The sequence below is a fragment of the Pangasianodon hypophthalmus genome, chromosome 3, assembly GCF_027358585.1.
Source record: "Pangasianodon hypophthalmus isolate fPanHyp1 chromosome 3, fPanHyp1.pri, whole genome shotgun sequence".
NCBI lineage: Eukaryota > Metazoa > Chordata > Actinopteri > Siluriformes > Pangasiidae > Pangasianodon > Pangasianodon hypophthalmus.
This window is the reverse complement of record NC_069712.1, coordinates 25,740,887-25,765,954: the sequence shown is the minus strand read 5'-3', so window position 1 is coordinate 25,765,954 and position 25,068 is coordinate 25,740,887. Positions and strand designations below refer to the sequence as shown.

At 38.1% G+C, this 25,068-nt stretch overlaps 2 protein-coding genes across 2 annotated transcripts in view; both read right to left on the bottom strand.

Moving 5' to 3' along the window:
- sirt1 (sirtuin 1) overlaps window positions 1-10,597 on the bottom strand; it is a 22,356-nt gene extending 11,759 nt beyond the window's left edge. The window contains exons 1-6 of the mRNA XM_026939297.3: window positions 10,237-10,597; window positions 9,586-9,699; window positions 9,169-9,407; window positions 7,153-7,305; window positions 6,929-7,076; window positions 4,042-4,121 (exon numbers count right to left, since the gene is read on the bottom strand). Of these exons, the coding sequence (XP_026795098.3) occupies window positions 4,042-4,121; window positions 6,929-7,076; window positions 7,153-7,305; window positions 9,169-9,407; window positions 9,586-9,699; window positions 10,237-10,558 (1,056 nt within the window). The 5' untranslated portion in view covers window positions 10,559-10,597. The remainder of the gene's footprint in view (window positions 1-4,041; window positions 4,122-6,928; window positions 7,077-7,152; window positions 7,306-9,168; window positions 9,408-9,585; window positions 9,700-10,236) is intronic.
- Window positions 10,598-10,884: 287 nt separating this feature from the next.
- Window positions 10,885-21,962, bottom strand: LOC113541878 (piggyBac transposable element-derived protein 1-like). The gene is made up of 3 exons (XM_034301836.2): window positions 14,482-21,962; window positions 14,244-14,296; window positions 10,885-14,116 (listed from the first exon to the last, which is right to left on the bottom strand). Exon 1 carries the CDS (start codon window positions 16,364-16,366, stop codon window positions 15,245-15,247), a length of 1,122 nt encoding a protein of 373 aa, XP_034157727.2. The 5' UTR covers window positions 16,367-21,962; the 3' UTR covers window positions 10,885-14,116; window positions 14,244-14,296; window positions 14,482-15,244.
- Between the last annotated feature and the right edge of the window lie 3,106 nt (window positions 21,963-25,068).

Below are 25,068 nucleotides of genomic sequence, written 5' to 3'. Positions count from 1 at the left end.
TTACTGGTGAAGGGAATGGAGCTGGACATGGAATTAGTGACCCTGCTCCTGGACAGGTGGGTAAAGGCAATCTGTATAATGAGTTGAACTGTTTGAAATGTCCATTTTTACATAACAAATCAAGCACCATAAAGTAAAAGATGGCGCAACAGGTCACACGATCACGTTCTTTCATGTGTAGCCTGCCCTATTACCAAAGACTGCCCAATAACCTAATACTTCTGCATCAGTCCCCCTCTCCCAAACCACCCCCCAAAAAAATTATATTATATTTATTTTATATATATGAAGAGAGAGAGTGAAGGAGAGAGAAGTCAGTCATTTTAGCTGAATTTGGCAATCTATTTCCGGGTAAAATCACACCTCGGGTGCTGTGAGAGCACTCATTATGAATCAATCAATCATTTGCAAAGTCCCCAGTTCATAAACTTTGTTTATTCAGTCCATCAAACCGGGTTGTGAGAGCGTTCGGCATACCGTCATTGAAAACAAATGCTTGTGGACCAGTACTTAGCAGTAGCTACCACTATTAGTGATAGATTGGCACTCTTATAATGCATATGGTCACCTGGAGCCCCCAAAAAAATGTGTATAAAATTTTTTAAATAGTGTGTACACTTCTAGGTGTCTGCTCTACGCATACTGGCAAAGGTTATTGTTTCCCATTTTGGATACCATACTGGTAACACCATGATGGAATGAACTGTATAATAGACAATTGCACATGTGCACCCTCTCCATCACCTTCTGTCTAGGGTAGATACCTTTTTATCACTTAGAGAGCCAGGTAAGGCAACGCTTTGGATGAATCACCTTCACAAATGTATGTAATGCTAGCTCCCATGCAGCAAACGATGCCAACTACCCATCATTACAAAGAAAAACAGGACAACAAAGACACTCATTGCCATCCTCACAGCAGAAAAATGGTATGTGATCTTGTGAGTTTTTCAGCCATCACTACTGATGTTAGCTAGTTAGCATTGTTAGCTGCACAGAAGTAAGGTAATGATGCTAACTAGCCAACTCTGATAGTGACAGACACTTAAACACCCTACCTCATTACTTGAAAGTGTTGTCATAACACTCGGTAATGCTGCTTTTGTGGTGCCTTGTAGGCAGTAATTTGCAGGTTGTAATCAGGTCATTTCCCACCTCTGCACTTTCGACATGCTGAGTGGAATCAAAATATGGACACCTCCACAAAAGTGTGTCTTTTGTTCACTCAGTCAGCACACGTAAAGCTCATAAAAAGCTACTTTAACCTCACTTTTACAGTTACAGGCCTGAGTGGCTACTGTTCTACTATACTGAACTTCAACCATTCATGCAACATTTTGGACCGAAATTGTAGTACAGCAACAACAGCTGACAATAGCGAATAGTGTTAGCACCAAGCAAGCCAGCAAATGCTAGTGATAACCAACGTTGATTACCTTTTCAAAAGAATAATTAATATGGTCAATATTACAGATTTAACCAAGTACTGTGTCTGTATAACTACTGATCTAAAGCCAATACTAATACAAGCTAATTTAAAATAGAGCGGGGAAACATTATGCTTTTCACCGTCTGTAATTGTTTTTGACATCACTCCATAAACGGGAAAAGACCTGGTGGTTGAGAAGACTACCCCAAGCTGACAAGTTGAAATTGCAAGTTGAGGGAGCGTTTTCAGTGGCTTTTATCAGTTTTAGGCAGAGAATTACAAGCTGCAACACCTCAAACGCAGTATAATGTTAACTCTCACTGAACCTTTTTTCACCATAATTTCACTGACTCATCTTGCCTAATGCAGTGTGATAAAAGGATGATCAGTATGAACATACTGTTAATAAGAGTACTGGGACTCAGGACAGTCCATCATTACAGCAGCAGTTTTATGTATACATATACTGTATCTGGTGAGATTATCCACTGTAGCAAGGGTGAGATTTGGATATAAACGGTGTTTGGAAATTGCCACCTATAAAGGTATCCATGTGGTATCATTACTAACGGAAAGTAGGTTAATGTTATATTAATTAGATTAGACTTTGCTTTCTGGTTAGAAAGGTATCATGCAAGAAAATGCAAGTCATTTCCTAAGATTGTTCATTCAAAACAACAGCTTTACAGCAAAGTTTGTCTAGGTCTAGATGTAAAATTAACTAATATTAACAAAATCGTATTTAAGCTATCACATGATTTGTGATGTTCTGTAATGGTAATATTTGTTCCAAAAATCAGTAGTCTAGGTAATTAGAAACAAAGCAAAAGCATCACAACCTTCCAATCAATAGTATAAAATTAACATCAATTAAGACTTATTTTCTTCACATAGGTAGAGACAATTCAAACAATTTACAAAATGTTGATCTGTCCAGAATGGCTGATCAGTGTATATGGGTGGATGTAATAACAGAGTGAAAAAGTGAAGCCAAAATAGCTCTGAGGCCCTCTAGTTGCTGGCTGCAGTACAATTTTTAATTCCTCCCATTCCCTTAAGTGGATGGACAATAAGACACTTATATCGTAAGTTACATCTCCACAAATTATTTTCAGGAATATTGTTATTCCATTTGTTCCAAGTTCAGCTGACCTTAGAACACACATTGGACAGTGCAAATATTTTGTTCTACTGTAAACTGTTTGAACAGACCCTCAGTTAGGAGTTCTTTGCAGTTTTTCCAGCTCATTTTGATAGCTTGTAGTCCTGATATTATACTAGCAAAACAACGCAAGTGAGCAAGGCGATACCATAAACCAAAGCCACTAACAAACAGCTAAATTTCATAGCAATTTACTATTGACTGTATGACCTTAGCGAACACTCAAAGGAGTTTGGTAAAGTTTGCCAGTCACTCCTTTTTAAACAAACTACACTGACAGAATGGGCAGAGCATAGTTCTCTATTCAAATGGGTAACTTACTGCAGGTGTCAGAGCTAGATTAAAATCATGGAGAGCAGCAATTTTCTACTTTAAAAAAAAAAAAAAAAAAAAAGTTGTAAATGTTGACTGCTTACAAATATATTTACAGTTTACATTACATTAGCATGGTAGCTAGCTAACAAATGGTAGCTCAGTCAGTCAAGACACGAAGGTCTAAAATCTTTTCCTGGCAACAGTAAAATCAATATACTTGCGCAAATATTATACAACTACAATTTAGCATTTTACACATCAGTTAATAAGGCTGGACATACCACTTTGAGCTAGCGTTTGATGCGCCATCTTAATTTCAGAAAATATCCCTCAGCCCGTGTTCTCAGCATGAAGAAAGACCAATATGGGTGGCCGAGAGGTGAACTTGCTGTCTGACCAGCAGTGTATACTGCATATGCTCTGACTTCAATTTTGACCTACTCTGCAAAATCAGTCGAGATGGTGACTGTCAATTCAACCAAATTTTAACTTCAAATTGTCAATGGTGACATGCTGTCCACAAATATATACAGTCACTGGTCTGAACATTTTGCATGTCTCCTGTAGTAATAGCTGTAGTGTTACCACATTCTTAACTTTAGGACAGCAGACCATTTTGCTTCGGGTACCTTTAAGATCTTTTTGCTTTATATGTAGAGGGATGTGGACGAGCTGGTTTGCCATTAAGTAACAGCCAAAAAAGCACTTACTTTAGCAGTGGTTCTCTGTTCAATGTATATTTGGCTAGAACAAGGACCATTTTACCCAACCTCCAAGTGTACTGGCCAAGAGAAGTCATTGTCTCTAATGAATGGACCGACACTCCACAGTTTTATGGGCATATATATATATATAATGTCATCCATCAAGATTAATGTTTGTCATCTATCTAAATATAACTGGCAAAATAAGAGCCAATTAAATGAAGAGAAGACAAAGTGAACCACTATCAGGAATGGTGGAGTAAAATCACTAATGAAGACCACTTTAATACAACTACAACTGAAGGAAACTTGACGAAAAGTTATTAATTGTTAAATTGTTAAAAAGCTATTAATAATTAAACTTAGCACTGGAATTTTTCTTATTTATAATAAAGGTGGCTTTTTGTTATTTATAATAAAGATAGTTATACCTGTCTGAATATATCTTCCCTTATGGCATCACAATCAACTTTGTGTTTACACACAAGGCAGGATGCAGTTGCAAAGGAACCTGGAAAAAAATTACATTACCATAAAAGAATTAGTCAAATTAGCAATTAAATTAGCAATTAATTAATTGTAAGATAAATGCTAGCACTTTCTTTTAAGGTCTCAAAGGAATTCAACATTAGTGCAAAGCTTGGACTAGTTGTGTGGCTGTTTTATTTAAAAATAAATAAATAAATAAATAAATAAATAACACTGGTAGTGCTGGAATGTAATTTACTACAATGATAAAAGAAACATAATGCAAGCTCTTTTTTATATTCCACTGACGTTTTCACTAGCACAACAATGACCTGCCCATTTTATTGAAAATTCCAATATGCGTGTCAAAAATGATATTTGAACAGTGCATCAGTATTTTTCCAAAACGTGTGTTTCTAGTAAGATAGTGAAAATAGTTCGATATGGCACAAAATGGTTATCTAGTTTTGGGTTCAAAATTATCCTGCACAACAGAAACTGTATTATGGGTTACTGCATGCTATGTTAAAATACAATTGCATAATTCAACAATTTTAGCATAAAAACTATTTAGACCTATTAGATTGATAGCCTAAAGTCTAGCACACTACCTTCAGTTAGTCATCTTCCTATACCTTAAATAGGGGAAGCCTGATTTATAGGGTCATCCAGAAATCGTTATATTATATAAAATAGAACACATACACTTTTGTGACAGGCCAAGCTGTCATTTCTATACCTGATGCTAAAAGGGAGAGTTTAGTCAAGAATGTTTCTTTCTTGCCCTGCATAGGGTTCAAAACAAAGAAAGCCATAGACTTTCAGCAAAGTGTGATATTTGAAAGTGAAGTCTTTTCAAATAAAATGTTGGTGTTTCAACTGGAATTTGAACATTTATTTGAAAGCATGATTCAAGGCTTGATTAAATGAGATACAAAAAAAAGAGTTGACTTTTCTGTCCCATATGCTTGTGAGTTTGGAGGGATGTAGGTTGCAGCGATGCAGGAGAAGGAAAATAAGGGGGCTTGGCCAAACACACATAATGCATGCCGTATACATGTGTCATAACAGCAGAAAAATACTAAAAGCCGGTTAAGTCAGCTTCGGCTGCTAGTCGCTTACATTAACATTTACTCAGTTTGCTTAATTTACTACTCATTAACAAGGGCAAGAATGCTTGCAAAACTGAAGTGAGACTAGCTAATAACGTAACGTTAAGGTAACCTGATCCCTAGTTGGGATATCCATACATCCACAGTTTTACCTTAAATGGGTTTATTCCACCGACTATATGGTGGAAATCTTTGTTTTTTGCCCTGCAACTTGTAGTTAATTGAGCTTTGAAGTCAAGTCCATTAGAAATCCCAAATCTAACAGCCAGCTATCATCCATAAATTTACCATGTGTCTCATTCCTGGATTCCAAAAATGATACAATTTCAGGTAGCAGCTCCACAAAATACTGCAACACTTTCCCTCAGCCTTAATGAGCACATGTCAGCATGCAGAATCGGGTCACTATAAGCAGAATCAAGTTCATCGAGCAAAGACTGAAACAAGTAATGTTGAAGTCCCTTGGCCATGATTGAATTAACAGTTTTGACAAGAGTCAAAACATGAGAAAAAGCCAACACTTTGGCAGCTAGCACTTGCTGGCAAATGACACAATGGTAATTACTATACTTTGGGAAATCATCATCATTGCAGTACAAGACAACGAAGCTTGACAATGCACCTCACATTGCTGGTGCCCCATTTCTTGTGAAAGCAACCAGCTTCTGATGGGGAACATTTTTTTTCATAAGCAAAACACTTGACTTGCTGAATATAGCCTCACCCCTCATGCTCACTTTTAAGGGTATGAGCGTGAGAGTTTTCCTTGGAGGAGAAATCCTTAAATGCTCTATCAGCCAAAAACCATTAGCTGTGCAGTGTCTGTCATGTCCATTGATTCATCCAACTGCAATGAGAAGTATTCACAGATGCCTAGGTCTTTCAAAACCTGCTCAAAACACATCTTCAGAAAATAATTATATTCACCTTACCATAGCAGATGGACCTAGTGGCATATTTTTAATTGCAATTTTTATATCCTCTTTGTTTTTTAAAATCATTGAATAATGGCATTCATGCTCATTGCTTCTTGACAAATCCACCACCTGTAAATGGTTTCTTATATTTGGTGATCAAGTGGCTGACATCAAATGATGCTTCAGTAGCCAGAAACCATGGTTTTTCCAGCAGGCTAAGTGAACAGAGATTGCTAAGCTATAACGCAGCCTTCAGCTCCCGCAGTTTCTGAAGCCATAGTTTGCTTCTTGGAGGACAGCTTTCAGCAAAATGTGTGCATACAATGGTGTGATAGTGCTCCAAATAGCCCCTTTTGGCCAAGGCAACAGCTTGTTTGCATTTTAATTTTTTTAAGCATACTGTTTTTCACAGTGCATTTTCCTAGCATAAAAATAAATTGTATGTTTTAAGTTTTTTAGGTGGCTCTGCCATGATTCCTCACAGCTAGCTAGCTGGCTTTTCTGTGCCCAGCAAAATTGGGGCTAGCTCACACGGCCTTGAAGCATGCTCATTGAGACCAAATCAAACAATGTTTCACGTTTTATTATTAACCAACCAGAACAGTTTATAAGCATGCCTTCTATTAAGAAACCAAATCTATCAATTCACTGTTCACAGTGGTGTCAAATGGGGCACGAAATATTAATTTGTTATTAGCTTATAAAAAGGTTAGACAATCAACAAATGAGGCTTGCAGGATCCACCTGTAGATCGTAATTAACGCATTGGTGATCACTGCTCTAAAGTAACCTTTGAAAAATTAATATTGAAATCAACATACCATGACACTGCATGACCCTTTGGACTCCCGCAACCTGCTCCAGAGTGTCAATGTTCTGAGTGTAGTTCCTGAGAATCTTCTCTTTCTTATCCAGCATAGCAATAAATCTGTGACAAAGTGATGGCCGAAATTGTCCAGGGTAGATTTCCTACAATAAAAGAAAAAACCTGCATTGGTTTATAATCGAATAGAGAGGAAAACAAGAAAATGGACAGTACACAGACCTTCGCAAATTTAAAAAATGGCCTTGGATCCCTTCGGAAGTACTCAATATCAAACATTGCTTGAGGATCTGGAAGGTCTGGAAAATCAACAGCAAGTCGAGCATAAATCCCATCTCTAGACCTAAAATCAGGTATTCCACAGGAAACAGAAACCTGAAAACATAAAACAGTCAATATGAAAGATCTCCTTCCATGGTAAAAACAGTACACCTGTAGACAAAAATCAAAAGAAACACAGTTTCAAGTGAGCACCATACACATCTGAATGTGTACTAGAAATTTCAGAAACACAGAGCATGATTTAACTTGTTTATCCAAATTATCTTTAACCCTAATCAAAATGGCAATACTGCCTTCAACAACATAATACTCTTAAAACCTCTTTAAATACATGTATATACACTACATATACACACGTTTATTAGCATATACACTCTCCAGTCACTTTAATAGGAACACCTGTACATTCATGCAGTTATCCTGTCAGTCAGTCATGTGGCGGCAGCAGCACAATGCATAAAATCATGCAGATACAGGTCAAGAGCTTCAGTCAATGTTCACATCAAACATCAGAATGGGGAAAAGTGTGATCTCTGTGACTTTAACCATGGCATGGTTGTTGTTGCCAAATGGACTGATTTGAGTATTTAATAAACTGCTGATCTCCTGGGATTTTCACACACAACAGACTCTAGAGCTCACACAGAATGGTGCAAAAAACAAAACAACATCCTGTATGTGGAGGGTCTGCAGGATGAAACACCTTGTTAATGATGGAGATCAGAGGAGAATGACCAGATTGGGATAAGCTGACAGAAGTCTACAGTAACTCAAATAAGCACCAGCATCTGCTTACAACCGTGGTGAGCAGAAAAGCATCACAGAACACTCATCAAACTTTGAGATGGATGAGCTCACATCAGGTTCCACTCCTATCAGCATAGAACAGGAATCTGAGGCTATCATGAGCACAGACTCGCCGAAACTGGACAGTTGAAGAGTGGGAAAAGACCAGGTGACATTTTTTTCTAATCTTCAACTGTTCATTTTCGGTGAGCCTGTGCCCATGACAGCCTCAGATTCTTGTTCTTGGCTGACAGGAGTGGAACCTGTTGTGGTCATCTGCTGTTGTAGACCATGTGCATGCTGAGATGCTTGTCTGCTCACCATGGTTGTGAATAGTGCTTATGAGTTACTATATCCTTCCTGGGGCTTGAACAAATCTGGCCATTTTCCTCTGACCTCTCTTATCAACAAGGTGTTTCCACCCACAGAACTGTCACTCACTCAATGTTTTTGTTTTTCACACCATTTCGTGTAAACTCTAGAGACTGTTGTGAAATATAACCAGCCCATCTAGTACCAATATCCATGCCAGAGATGACACTTTCATTCTGATGTATGATGTGGACATTACCTGAAGCTCTTGACCCATATCTCCATGATTTTTTGCATTGTGCTGCTGCCACATGATTGGCTGATTAGAATAATTGCATGAATGTGCAGGTGTTTCTAATAAAGTGGAAGGTGAGTGTACATTGTAGAATATAAAGGTATATGCATTTGCATATGTAATGTTCCAAACCAATTAACTGAAGTATGCACTATGAAGTATTCTTTCAATTACAGAACCATAGATGATCCTACAGCATAAATCAGAGACCCTTGGCTCTTACAGGAAGGTGCATATGTGCATTACCAAAAATCATTTTATTTCCTACTCTGACAATTATTTCCTCTAGTGTATGGCAATGACAAAAACATAGAATTAGAACACAAAGCTAATGTCTGGAAATTAAGGTGCTCAGCCAAAACTGGTCATATGGAAGCTTGCAAAATTACTAAGGTGACCACTGAGTGTAACCAAGCATAATGCACAAAGGGTCTAAGCTAATCCCAGTCATTTTAGCAAGTGTGAAACAAATGGCAATATGTGATTATTGATCCCTTTCTGGTAGTTGGTCCTTGCAGCTAGGACAGAACATGGAAGAAGTCTTAACACAACTGCAAACATACCCCAGCACCAGTCAGGACAAGTATCTTTTTGGAATCATGAAGCAGTCTGATGACATCCTCTATGGTGTTAATATCTTTGCGTTTCTTTCTCTTTGGAGGCTCCGAGATGTTGATGACAATCTGCCATAGTGTCATGTCATCAAGATCTGGTGGAATGGCAGTGTCTGGAAGCAGGTCATTTAGAATAGTCCGTGGATCAGTCTCTCTCATTATTTGTTGCTGAATAAAGCGGTAAGAACCTAACAAAACAAAGATTAAGACCTGTTAAACCGGCAGATATATAAAGTACTCTACACCGCCATTTGGTATAACACAATGTAGCATTACACCAGTTTCCAGAAACATTTCAGTGCAGCGAATTAAAAACGCATGATAATCTGAATACTGTTAGGTATAAACGTCACCGCCAACACATACCAATACGTGGCTGGGGAGTCCAGTCACTAGAACTGGCATGAGAAGAGCAGTCCTCATCATCACCTAACTCAGGTGAATAAAATCCATTGCGGTGAATATCATCGTCCATTAACCCTGTTTAAAGAAAGAAAAAAAAAAAAAAATCTGTGACGCAACGAATTAAATAATATTGCAATAATTGGAGCGCTGCCATGCCTACCATTGGGTCTTTTTTTAAAAAAAAAAAAAAAAAAAAAGGCCATAATTTTACCTATAACCAGTTTATAGACGGCCTGGATAGAAACAGGAAAAAGTACACAGGAAAACTATGTTTATCTTGGGAAATATGTTGCGTTCTCCTGCAACATCACTTGTGGGAAGCTGCCTATGCTTTGCTGTTACGATGCAAAGGGAAAAGATTATGAGTCCTTAAACGTGTGATTACTACCTATTCCTCGACAAATGAAAGAGTCTCAAAGTTTGTCGACTACGTATCATACTGATGATAAATGTTAGATTCTTTACTAGCTAGCAAGCCCATTGTTCCATAACTAGACTAACTAGATCTCTCCATTGCTCCCTTCTCATGCTAACGTTAGCATAATGGTAAAGTGAAAGAAGTCAGAATGCTGAATCCACCAAAAACAACAATCAAAGTTTGTAGCTATGTACCTAACACCTCACTTTCAGGTCCAGACATTAGAGTCTTATCTGCATTAGCGTAATCTTTTGTGAGCTCCGAGGTCACAGGCTCATTGCTGTTTTCTTGTGCACCCTCTGTGGCCTGAGCCACCCCCATCTCCGGTTCTGCATCTTCGGGCCGTACCGAAATCTCCACCGCACAACTCCCACCTAACTGGTCTCCACTTGTTACTTGACCTCCGTTAATAGCGTCTGGACCACAGTTCTGAAGAACACTACTCCGTGATTTCTTACGGACCGGCTCGCTTGTTCTATCACAATCGGCGACCGATTTATGTTCCGTGTCCGCCATCTTTTAAATGCGCGTTTAGGCCACCAAGCCCAGGAAATGACGTCATTTTGTTTGAAGAAATCTCGTGTATTTACCGTGGCCGACAGTATACACTGGAAAATTTAGAAGTTCCACATTTATTTTACGGAATTCCAACATGGGTAGCCGGCGAATTAGCTCTAGCTAGTTAATGTTACCGATGTGCTGATAGCTGTAGCAAGAAAAAAAAGAACAATGATTATTTGGCATTGTATGGATTATTGATTATTACTGTATAAGAAAAGGATACGTTGACACCCCCCCCCCCCCCCCCCCCCCTTAAAAAAAAAGAAAAAAGGCTGGTGTGTGTGTGTGTGTGAGAGATGTGGTTATGATGTGGTTATTTATGTAGGCTTTTAAATTTGTAAATTGGCATATTTATAGAATGTAAACTATCATTTATGAATAGATAGATAGATAGATAAATAAATCTATCCAATAATCTCAACCTTCAGTCCAAAATCTTTGAGAATTGATGGGAAAGTATCAGCATAATCAGGCTAACTGGCACTGGACTGATTAGGCCTAGTTATATATCCCAATATATTAGTTAGCATCCTTGGCTACCAGCTTTACACAATATAATATTTAGCCTAATATTTGCTAGCTTGATAGTGACACTGTTACTAGTTATCCTATGGGACTAAATATATTATGGCAATTTTTTTCAGCTAGTTTTTTCAGTTAATGACATTCAGGCAAATCCTCAATATTTAATCAGATAAAACTGATTGAACAACAGCATACTATACTCGCTCAGAGGAAGTTTGAGGTAAAACGAATTCAGTGATTCCACTCTTAGTCTCCTGCTCTTTAGCCTCCTGGCAGGGTTGCTGCACATATTTTAAAGTCACATTTAAGGCTTATTAAGAAATAATATTCTTTCAAATTCTAAGAATTAAGAAATAATATTCTTTCAATTTTTTCAAATTGAAGAAAAAAAATTAATACATGAAGAACAAGCTCACACAATCTCAATACATAATGTTTCACAGATTATTTTAATCAAACAGGCTGGGCCACATATCAACATGTAACATATTAAAACATAGAACATTGCCTAGCAAAACTGCAAAACTAACATTCTGTTATAACTGATTGTAATGTGACTGAGGTAACCTGAGTTTATGGCCCTGATGTCTCTGATGAAGACATTTCAAATTGCAGAAACAAAGTAATCATTCCACACAAGAGCTGCATTCTCCCCTTTGACAGAGGACTCATGAATTGTGCCTCAACTCATCTTTCCTCCTTTCATTTTCCCTCTCTAGGTCTAACTGTCCTTTCAAATCCTTACTCTGTCTTCTCAGCGTGTCAGATTTTGTTATCAGTTCTGCCATCTTGGTCCCTGCTGCATTCTCAGCTTTCTCTGCAAAGCTGTCTGCCTCTTTTTCAAGTGAGCTGCATACATTCTCAATGGTTCTTCTTTTCTTCCTTAGTTCTTTAAGTTCATCTTCTGCCCTTTTTCTTTTGCCCATATGTTCAGCCTTTTCCTTTTTCTTCTTTTCATTATCCGAGTGCATTCTATATCTGGTTCGCGCAGATGCACAATGATTCAGTAACTCTTTGGTAAGTGGAACTTTGGTCACTCCACTACACATTCTCACATAGTCACAGATTAGTCTGTGTGTGACAACTGTGTCCTCATCCACATTCCACATCTCCACTTCTTTATTGACAGAGAACCCACGCTCCACAGTTGCCTGTCCAGATGAGCAAAAGTTTCTGAACAAGGCTCCAGTGTTCATTATATGTGACACGCATGTACTCATGCAAAAATACATCAACTCTGGATTTTGCATTTGCAGTACTGAAGCTCTTGTTCTTCCCTCTGGCCTCACTGAAGAGGAACTTTCCAAACTGTTGGGTGATCTCATCACCCATATTATGTATAATTAAGAAAAAGCAAATGTTAGTAGCAGTATTGATTTTTACAGCACATTAAAATGTTAGTCTTCTGGAAACCATTTTGGACCTATTTAATAGCACAGAAAGTCTCAAATCTCCAACCATATTTCAACTAAATACACTACTACATACATAAATAAATAATCTCTTTTATGAAACAGATGCACAACACCCAAAAAACTAATGCAAACAAAAAAACACCATTTGATACTCATCTTGGCCACTGATATGGTTAAGTAGATGACATCAACATCAACATTTAGAGAGGGTATACCGTGCAATTATTCATCATGCTATAAGCAGGCTGTCTATTTTAATCTTATTCTTAGACCTACACATAATTTACCAGCTTTAAATCCACTGGGCAACTGTTTATTGTGGACAAACTTCAGAATGAGGGCCTTCATTTTCTGCAGGAGCACATCTGGCTCTGAGTGCATTCTCTTTGGGTCCAGACACATCATGTTTCAAACACTGGGGTACTTCAGTGGACACTTTTCCAGAATTTTCTTACAGATGAGTAAAAGAACATTCTTGCTATCTCTCATGAACTGCAATGCTTTACGCTCACTTACACTGCTCTGACTGCCTGATGTTCCCTGAGAAAATCACAAAAAAATAAAATCAATAATAAAAAATAAAAAAATAAAAACGAGGGACAAAAGTTTCCCCCACACTAAAGAATGTTAGTGGTGTGAAACCGCTGAAAATTCAAAAGCAGCAACATTGATGACGTATATCATTACTTCTTCTAGTTAATCATGTTACATGATTGCTCAAGTGAGCTTTTGCCAGTCAAAAGTTTAAAAACACCAGATTTATATTAATAAAAACTGTAAAATATGGCTTCTATGATTAGCTGTGTCCAAACTTTTAACTGGTATTGGTTTGAACTGGCTTTAACTGGTAACTTTTAACTAGAACCTTCACTATCTGTGGAGCAGAGTGCATGCCTTTAACTTTTAAAAAAAAGGCCCTCCAAACTAAGAGAGGGGGAAGGAGCTTAGGTATTTTTGTGTTGGTGGGTGATTTATATGCATTCAAATAAAGCTCCTTGGTTCACTCACATTCAGTCTCTAAGTGTGATTCTAAGTTTTTACTTGGTGACCTGTAGTCACAATGCAGAAATACAGTAAAATCAACATGATGAAGCCATCATAGCATAGTAACCCATAGCACCTAAACATTCTGCTCTTTCAGAAGACAATAAATACATCACCAATTATTGTCCAATTCATCAAAAGCATCAGTCCAATATATTTTTTGACAATTATTTGCTAATGCACTACAATAAAAAATAATGGAGGTCTTACAAATGATCACACTGCATCGAATCTCTTCTTCCCCTTTCGACCCTTCAAGCTGAAGTGACACCATACATTATTTGTGGCTAGGTTTCACAGAATTCTCTTCACAGCATCAGCTGGAGGTGTTCCTCCAAGCAGACTAAAAAAATACATTACGAATGACAAATTAACACAGTTCTTCTGTTTTGCTGCAAGGAGTCTCCAGGATTTTCTCAACTGCTAGGTAGCTTTGTGAAACAAGACACCTAAAGATGCTTTTGTTGAAAGTTTCTGTTCCAAGTTGTCCAGTCAGAGTAATACGGCATGCTCCACCTTTTTCAGTTTCCTAGAGTTGGTAAAATTGACATAGGAGGAACAACAGGTGACCAACACCCACAATTTAAATGAAATTCATGGATATATAAACATGTACTCGGAAGAAATGATATCTATCACCTTTAACATATACTCACCCAAAGGAATTGCCCAGCTGTGTTGTCTAGTGTGGCATCTGCAGCCAAGCTGACTACAAATAAATATTGTAGTAATAAAATCAAAGGTTCTTATTTGTATGATTTCTGAATTTTAATGAAACACTATGGGGGCTATTTGAGTATAAAGGGAAAGCTGAGTGACTATATATAGTATAATTTAATAGTAGTAAAAAAAAAAAACCTTTAAAATACATGTACGTTCATTTTAATTTCTCACCATTAACAGGTGTCTTCCTGGGGGCCGCAGCAGCTTCTGATTATTAAACAAGATAGTAAATCCTACTGGGAACCAAGGAAAAAAGTGTCATTCAATTGTTTTTACTTTTTAGATTAAAAAATAGATTTTCTACCTATTTTGCCTTCAAAAAACATACTGCAATTTAATTTTTTTTTTTTATTTTTTACTACAGTGGACAAAAGGACTATTTTAGTGTAAAAAGACAGCCAAACTTAAAAGATAAAAAACTGATGTAGATTGATATTAAACAAAGAACAATCATTTTGATTTTAAAATATCAATATGGATACATTTGGATAGCTATATCAATTAAAACCCTTTAAACTGAACACATGCTTATACCATTTTTGTTATTTATTTTTTTGCCCTCAAACTCAATCTAAACCAATCTAGTTTTATGTTCATTCTTTTTCATGTTTTGCTTTTAGCCATGATACTCCTGGAAGCAGCTTCTCTTTTTGGTAATGCAGAGAAACATTTTGCTTTTGGTACACCTCATGTATGTCTTGCTTTTGCAGCCCTTATTTCTGCATCTTTCTGCATGCTTGATATCCACCATCTCCGGCATGTGTATGGCTCCTAGTCTGCGCACAGAACGCTCTGGTTCTGGGATCCTCATTTTGGTTGGTGGCTCATACTCTACATCACTATCTTCACTTCTTTGATCAAGTTCTGGATATTCCAACAACTCTTCAGCCAAGTGCAATTTGAAGTCCAGATACTGTTGAGTATTCTTTGCTGGTCAGTTAAGTGATTTCCTGTCAGACTTGTACTGGATCCATGCATTTGTGATGGCAACATCAAAAAAGTGAGTACTCACATGTGATGTCCATTTTTTGGTCCTGTTAGACATACGATAAAAGCTCAGCATGTGGTGACATAGGTCTAGACCACCCATGTTGTCATTGTACTCTCTGATAACTGCTGGTCCTCTCACCTGGACCTTGAGCTTTTCTTTATTGGACCATCTGGTGCAGATATCTTCAGGATCTTTCCCATGCATGGTGGAAGCCATCAACACCGGTTTGTTATCATACCATTTTGTGATTGCCAGCCCAGGATTCTTTCTAACCACCGACACTGATGCTCCTCTCCTCTCTTTCTGCAACTCCCTGTCTCCTGGCAGATTGCATGGCTTTGGGACTCGATTCTTCATCGTAGTTCCTGTTGCTAGAAAGCCCTTTGCAAGCAATGTATCATGAGATTGTTGTGAAATATCTGTCAAAGAATAGGTGACTTCTTGCAGGAACAGATTCAACCATGCAGCTGCTCCAACTCCCAATCTTTGGCCCCTGAATGTATTCTTTCCTTGACACACTTCAAAATCGACCATCAGACCATTTGGGGAAGCAAGGACAAAGACTTTGAGGCCAGTAGGGTTTGGCTTGCCTGGAACATATTGCCTGACTGGACAGCAGCCTCTGAAAGGGATGATCTGCTCATCAATACAGACCTTCTCTGACCTTGGGAGGCTGATACAACCTTGTCTCACACGGTCAAGTAATGGCCTGACTCTCCAAAGAATGACTGCCTTCTTTGTTTCCTCTGTTACAGCCAGGTCATCAACAATCTTGAGTGAGCTTCTCAGTTTGAAGAACTTATCCCTTGACATTTTGCTGCTTATTACTGGCACTTTTGTTTTTTTGGCCCAAAACATTTCAATTCTGGAATAGCCAAGGCAGGCCATGTGGACTGGTATGCCAAAGAAGATCTTCATTTCCTCTGGAGTTGTATACAGAAACACTCCTCTGGTTTGTAATTCTCTTTGATTTGTGAATTCTGACAAATCTTCAAAGACTTTGCTGTCAATGTATTGTGAGAAGTAACTGAACTGGACTCCAGTCTGCATGGGTTGCAGGGTCATCTTGACAAACAGCAAGCCCAGGTAACACAGGGGTGAATCTATCTTTAAAAAAAAAAAAAAAACAGTAAAAAGGTAAAATTGCAACAGCAACAAAGCATTGAAGGTTAGGACCAACAGTTTTGATTGAGTTTCCTCCTTCTTTTGCTGTAAGTGTACAGAACTGATGCACCCACGAATAAGATGGGCTCTGGTTATGCTTCAATGTGCGTTAGTTAGTTGCTAACATTAATTGCTAACATTTTGTCAACATGAATATCAGTAGTGGCTAATTACTGGAACTGACCATATTATCCTAAATCTAAACAAAACCTGCGTGCTACTCCTGATCCACAGAGGACGTCTTTCCTGCTCATCCCTGTCTGTCTCTGTGTCATTGTCTGTCTGCTCACCTGAGCTTCCTGCATCTTCTTCCTCTTCTTCACCATATTCTTGTATTACAGGTTCAAAGTCATCCTCATCTTTCTCATCATATGACAGGTCCAAATCTGAATCTCCCTCAACTATCTTGTAAAGAAGTCTCTCGGTTGTAGTATCGGTTGTAGTACAACAACTATCCCAAAATCTCAAAATTGACCAGGGCATGAAAAAACAATGTTTTTGCCTGCTGTGTCTCGCCTTAAAATGGTCTTGATGTCCTCTATAATGATGTCCTCTATACTGGCATTAAAACAGTGACTATTATCTCACAGCACAAATAATTTAACTGCTTTCAGAGCTAAATATATAATTCCTGTCATCTTAATAAACAAGATAATGTATGATAATCATAGTAAAAAAACAACAGACAGACAATATTTGACTTACCCCTCTCCTCTTTCCATAAAATGTGCTTGTTCTTGCCAGCCATTTTTGATGTAAAGGAAGAAGTAGTTCCCAGTGTCCCACCCTATCACATGACCTATCGTTAAAAAGCCCAGGATGTCCTCTTTACAGGACTGCAGAGATTGATTGAGGAGCTCAAAACAGTAAAAGGAGAAGCATGTGGACAAAATGTCTACTACAGAGGACATGAGTCAATGGGCTGGGTCTCAGGAGGAAATAGCACCTAGACATATTCTATTTAAAACAAGATGATCTGAGAAACAAAAAACTGCATAATCAACTCTATCTTGACATAAAACTTGTCTATGTGGCTACTACACATGAAACTCACAAGAAGATCATAAGACGGCATCATCAACACAACTAACTTGCATGTGGGTGTGCCTTCTAATGCACAATTTCTTTGGTGCTTTGGTGAAAAAGAATGCATATCGTTCACAAAGCAACTATTTGATTTGGGTCATATTCAAACAGCATTTAGGTTTGCAGGTATATACCATTCTCCAGTATCGTTCTATATCGTGCGGAACGGGATTCACCAAACACTTCTGCTACCCGATACTGGCCTTGAATTGCCTCATGAGTGATTGCCTCATGGTTTACACTTTTTCTGATAAGTGAATAAGCGAATTCGCTAGAGCTGAACTCACGGATAGCAATGATTGAGTGTATCTGCTTTTATATAATTGAGAACTTGCAGATTGATGAAAAAGGGAAGGGGTTTCAATAGTTCTTAAATGCACTGTATAGCTACACTCACTATCCACTTTAACAGGAACACCTGAACACCTGCTCATTTATGCAGACCAATCATGTGGCAGCAGCACAAATAAATTCATGCAGATACAGGTCAAGAGCTTTGAGTAATGTTCACATCAAACATTAGAATGAAGAAAACGTGTCATCTCTGTGACTTCGATCAGAGAGATCAGAGGAAAATGGCCAAATTGATTTGAGCTGCCAAATTGATTTGAGCTGCCAGGAAGGATATAGTAACTCATATCATTTCTCTTTACAACTGTGGTGAGAGGAAAGACATCTTAGCTTGCACAAAACATTGAACCTTGAGGTGGATGGGCTACAACAGCAGAAGACCACGTTGGGTTCCACTTCTGAAAGCCAAGAACAGAAAGCTGAGGCTGCAGTGGGTGCAGGCTCACCAAAACTGGACAGTTGAAGACTTGAAAAACATAGCCTGGTCTGATGGCTCTCGATTTCTGCTGAGGCACACAGATGGTAGTGTCAGAATTTGACACCAACGGCATGAATCCATGGACCCAACCTGACTTGTGTCAACAGGCCAGGCTGGTGGAGGTGGTGTAATGGTGTAGGGAATGCTTTCTTGGCACACTTTGGGTCTGTTAATAACAATCATCGCTTGAATGCCACAGCCTATTTGTGTATTGTTGCTGAGCATGTGTATCCCTTCATGGCCACAATTTACCCTTACAATGTTCTAATGACTACTTCCAGCATGATGCACCATGTTACAAAGCAAAATTTGTCTCAAACTGGTTTCATGAACATGACAATGAGTTCAACATTCTTCAGTGGCTTTCCCAGTCACCAGATCTGAATCATGTGATCATGTGAAGCATGTGATCAGCTAGGAACAAAAAGGAAGGAACATCTCCTACCCACCTGGCCATGAGTTTATGGTATGCTGAAAATAAATAATAATAGAAATAAATGCAATGTAGAATTGTCATTCATTTGTCTGACAGCAAATAAGAGAACAAATAGTTTCTAATGCTAATAATACCACAGAGATTAAATCAATTATAAGTACATAAATTAACATCAGAAAGAGGGCTAAATCGTATATATGCACCTATGCTTCCCTGGAATAATATTTCATGCTTGGCCATACAAAATACAAACCATTATAATTACTCAATTCTGATTGGTAAATTTTTTTTTTTATCAGTTTAATAATCAATTAAACTATATTCATTCAAATAAATTGATACTTTATGTACAAAGCTGACTTGTGTTGATGTTAAAAATGACAAATAAATGACCTCCATTCTTTACTTTATGAAGTAGTAATGCACTGCAAACATGACAGTTTCAGACATCCACTGATCGCTCTTTTACTATGATGTGTTTCAAGTTTTCTGTATATATAGCCAACAGCTGGAAAGGGATTATTTTGCCAAACATATTCACATAGCTGAGATGCTAAGGGTAACCCGCACATAGCCGCTAGATGGCGCTGCTACCTCGTGCAGTGCTGTCGGAAGCAATGTATGCATGAAATAAATCTAATTGAAAAAATAAATGTTTCTGAAAACATTCTGCAGTTTGTTTAGTAAATGTTGAAGGCCATTTCACGATTTCAATCTTTATACAGCCCATAATGCTGTCTTAATGGATATCATACTGATGACTCAGAATGTCAAAATGTGAAGGTTTCACAGTGTTTTAGTGATTTTTCCCTCAACTTTCCCTCAAGTGGCACTTTCACAACTGTCATGTCCGTTGCAGTTTTTCCCCACTTAAATGGAAATGACTATGAATAAAAATGACACTACATGTTTTTAGGAGTGCTAATCCATCTGCTCGGTGGCTATTTTTTAATGGATTACATATTTCAATTCCCCAAAAACTACAGTATGATGTCTGGACACTCTGCAAAGGCTAAACTGTAAGCTTTTATTTCTTTGGATTCATTAAGATAAAGCTGAGTGACCTCAGTTAAGTCCTGAATGAAGCCTCTGGCGCATTCTCAACTCGAACGAGCTTGACGTAGAAGTGGCAAGGATCCAGTGGCATCCTGACGACATCAACTCCACTGACATCCACCCCCGCATGAAATTCTCAGATTCATGTGGGTCATACTTCTCAGATTGGAAAATACGGAAATCATACAGAAAAATCACATCCCTGCTGAATCCGATAGAACGCCTTTGGAATGGGGATGTGGTAGAATGGGAGATTCACAGCATGAAAAACCTAAAAAATCTGTGGGAATTGCATGTTGTAATCATGTCAATATGGACCAGAATCTCAAAGGAATGTTTCCAAAATCTTGTGGAATCTATGCCACAAACAATTGAGGCTGTTTTGAGAGCAAAAGAAGGGCCACCCAGTGTTAGCGTAGTGTTCCTAATAAAGTTCTCGGTGAATGTATATTTAAAAAAGTCACAGTATATAGCTTTCTGACATCAGACTATAAGATTTTTACCATTCTATAGTTTTTGCAAAATACATCCTTGATTATCTCAAGTCACATGGATGCCACAACATCCACAGTGTTGTCTCAAAAAAATTTAACCACTGTGTAGCTGTGAGACAACCTCTGAAAGGTAAACAATGAGTTAAATGTAAAATATACATTGCTTGACCTGGATGTGTAGGGAATTACTCTGGTGGTCTTAGATGTATGGGAAAAAAAATAGCAAAGCAACAAACCAAATAAACTAATAAGTAAGTAAGTAAGTAAGTAAATAAATAAGTAAAAATAAAAGCAGTGTCTGTGCAGCATGGGGGGATTGAGAGACTTTAACATGAATGCAGCACTGTGAGGACAATTTGTACATCATCCTGTGCCTCAATTAAAACTGCCTGTCTTACTAATTGCCTTTCAGACAGCTGTCACAAGACAGTCACAAGAGTGCATAAAATATGGCTTAAGTTTGTCATAAACACGAAAAAACACTATGTTTTCACTGCCTTCTTTTGCACTTACGACAGAGACAACCGCACAGCATTGCATGTCACCTAGAGCAAAATCATTGCTGGGTTTTTGAGTTCTCACCACAGTTCTAGTTCTTTTTTTGCAATTCTTCTCTCTGCCTGTCAGGCACACTCAGTCTTTTACAATTTGTGAGAGGGTTCCTTCCTGAGCGAATGCAGGTAATTTTCAAAGGGAAAAGCACTACACTCATCAAGCCCACCATATACATATGCATCAGAGGCCAGATGGACCACAGAGTGAACATCGTGTACAAGGAACTGATGCCCGCCAGATCCTGTGCATAAGCATTGTACTGCTTTGCTAACCTGGGGCATACTAGAATTTAGCCTACCATCTATAAAAAGGCGGCAAAATTCAAATGAGCTCCGGAAAATACTGCAGAGTGGCTAACATTACGCTCCGCTATTTCTCTAACAGGTCTGATGGAGAAACTTTCATGTTAATGTAAAAATGTAACATTTGTAATGTGGCATATATAAATGTCTCAAGGGTAGGTTTCTCACACTGTAAAGCTCTACAACAGGGAGCTATAGATCGCCGTTTGATTTTGAAACATTTTCGTTAATCAAACATTTTGGAAAAAGGCTTCAAAAAGGATGTTGGTAACTTGAATAATCTTACAAGCCAATACAATTTTAACAGTTATAACTGTTAAGCTATAGGTATACCTAATGTTAGCATACTAGAAGGTTATCTTCTGTTTCAGAAGATTAAATAAAGTAAAGGAAAACCACAGCGGGTCCTGCAAATAATGCTATGAATTTTTTGTTTTTTTTTATTTAACACAAATACTGCTATAATACATTTATACACATTAAGAATGCTGTAGTATTCACCTTACCTTTTGAACTAAAACGTTGGTTTCTGGACTGAAGTGAGATGTGTAATGGTCAGCAGGGCGGGGTCTGTCTCCATGGCAACACGGACCGCTGACGCGCTAAACTGTATGAAACTCTCCTCTCCCTCTTATATCTTGAATCACTTTCTGTATCTAAGCCTTTCTTAATAATACAATATGTTCTCATATGTACTAATACATTTCCTTCTGTGAAAAATGTAAACTTTTGTGGAAAATAAAAACTTTTTCACAATGTTAAATAAGAAGGTAAAATAATTAAATTTTGCAAATAATTTATTTTCCCAATTTAATCTAACAAAATATTAAAAATCGAAATGAAACGTGACATGGAGCACGTCACACACATATTATATATATTATTAAACAAGTATAAGAATGCTTTTGAAAAAGACGTTAAAACGTTCATATAACGTTGCAAAGAATGTTTTTTTTACTAACATTGTGAGAACAATAGACAAGAAAATAGACATTAAAACGTTCCCATAACGTTTCTTTAATAACGTTTTCCCATAACCTTAACATAACATTAGGGAACGTTCCCTGTTAGCCGGGCCCACCCCTGTGTACAAACATTAAACAACATTCAATTCAATTCAATTCAATTTTATTTGTATAGCGCTTTTAACAATGGACATTGTCACAAAGCAGCTTTACAGAAATAAATGGATTCACAAAAATATATTGTAAACAACATAAATCAATATTATGAAAAGGGTGGAAAAACATTTATAATTCGCACTTCACAATATTTAAAAAAAAAAAAAAAACTTAAAATAAATAAACACTGAAACTCACCCCAGATGGCGTTTCCTCCGGCAGATCTGCGTAACAGTCACCTCCGTTTAGCGGATTTTGACCGGCTCCAGCGCAGATTCGGTTCATGAATCTAGACTCATGTACGGCAAATCTGCATAAAAGCTACAATCATTTCACTCCTTCGGTGTGACTTCGGGACGGAGTCAGATACCCAGAGAGCAGACAACTCTGATCTGGAGCTGATTTTCTTCCGGCACATTATAATAATCAATTCCGTTTAGCGAATTTAGCCCAGATCCAGTGCGCGTTCAGTTCATGAGTCTGTGAGCGAATGTGAGCGTTATTTATCAGCCTGCTCATGCACTAGGTGGCCTGCCCCTTTCGCCAAATAATATAGACCGTTTAAAAAAAGCAGAAAAAAAGCTATAAACTGTCTTTTTTTTTTAATAAATATGATTTTATTAGACATCAGATGAGAACCTTGTTTTAAACATTTAAAAAAAACGAAAATTTAGCCAATTAGCTTTTCTTAGCTTAGCTGCTGACTTTGCTCAGGTAGCCAAAAAAAAAAAAAAAAAAATTAGTCTGATTAAAGAAGACTGCAGTGAGCAGTGCTCACATACATTTAATACATTCTGTGTGAAGGTGAATATTAATGCACTTAGAATATATTCGTGAATCTCTTGCACTTTTTTGAGGTCTGACAATCTAATGTTTTTTTTTTTAGCTGATTCTTGTTCAGATAGTTTGCGCATTCTGAATTTACGTTTCAGATAAATTGTGCTAACATAAAACATTTATGAGGAGTTGTTGATGTGTTATTGGCCTAGAACACTAATTTTTGCTGTCCAGCCTACTTGACATTGGACAGAGTGTAATGTATAATTTTCCCTAAAATTAGTTTGACACCCCTGACTTAAGCACAATTATGTCATGGTAGCATAATCTCATTGTCTAGCTTTTGTAATTTTGTCACATAGTATGTCATTTAGCCCACGTTATGTTAATGTTCTTTACACGCGTATCTAGTTCTTGTTTGTTTGGTCTCATGTTCATAGTCTTTGTTTTCTTGTGTTTCACTCTAATATGTACACCAATTTGCACTTGCATTCGTCTCCGCTATCAATGCGTGACAGACAGCTAGATCCAACTATGGATGCAGCAGATATTTTCAAAGGCCAACAAGGTCCAGGGGCCAAGGAAAAGAACCACCTGATGTGGGAACTACAGGGAAAGAGAGAATGGGTCAGTGCCACACTGGAATGGCTCGAAACCATCCGCCCCCTGAGAAAATCTTTTGAGGAGGGGGCTCCCGACCAGGCTGGAACCATATCTCACCCTTCCTGACCCATTGTGGACGTCACTCTGCTGCGTTGCATGGCTGAGGACATCAGTACAGCTCACGGCATCACTATGGGCATCACTCCATCTCCCTGCTCAGCCGCAGACATTGCTCTGCCACTCAGCTCTGATTCGGACATCGCGTAGCCTTCCTGCTCCACTGAGGACATCACTCCACCTCCTTGCTCAGCTGAGGATGTCACTCAGCCGCCCTGCTTCACTGAGGACGTAACTCCACCTCCTTGTTCCGCTGATGACATCATTCCTTCCCCTTTCTGTGTGTCTCTCTCCCCTCTTGCTTCGCGGAGGACGCGAACCCCTTTCTCTGGCCTCGTTGGCCTAAGGGCCCTCATCATTTCGCTTGGTTGTCCAGGACCCCCTCTGAATGAGCTTCAGGAGCCACACATTAAGGGGTGTGTTTGTAGTCCCATTGTATGTTATTTAGCCCACATTGTGTTCACGTTCTTGCCATGCATATCTAGTTCTTGTTTGTTTTGTTTCATGTTCATAATCTTTGTTTTCATATGTTTCACTCTAATAGACACCAATTTGCACTTGTATCTGCCTCTGCTATCAATCTGTGACAAATAACTGAAAAAAATAAAATATTACCAATATTACTGTATGTTTATGCTTGTCAAAAACTTTTTCTGGCAATAACAGCTAGAAAATAAATCTTTCAGAATTTGTATGAACTGTTAGTCTTTTTTGTATTTTTATGTTTATACACATAGGTTAAGCAAGATCATGTCTGTTACTAGAATTAAAATGGCATTTTAAGTATTTGGAAGATTTTAAAATAACTGAAATATGTATCATTTATTAGCATTCATATAGAAATAAGGCTACATGATCTGGGCCACATCTGCCTTGGATAAGCAGGGATTTAAGGTGCAGAGCTGGGCCGCTGTTGGTCTAACTGTAACTGATTATGTGCCACATTTGGATGTGAAAATGAGTCACGTCTGATCTGGACCGAATATAATAAAATTAAAGGGTGAGCTGGGCCAGCTCTGACCTAAATTCATATCAGATATACAGAACCTGTGCCAGATTTGGCCTGTTCTGCAAAAATAACCTGGCCTGAATCTGTTTGCCAGATTTGTTGCAGACCTTGGGAAAGGTTTGGCCCAGATCAGGGCCAGAGTAGTTTTGCTATTAGGGACACTTTCCCGCAATACTTCCTGGTATCAGTAGTCACACCATCGTCAGTCACACCGTCAG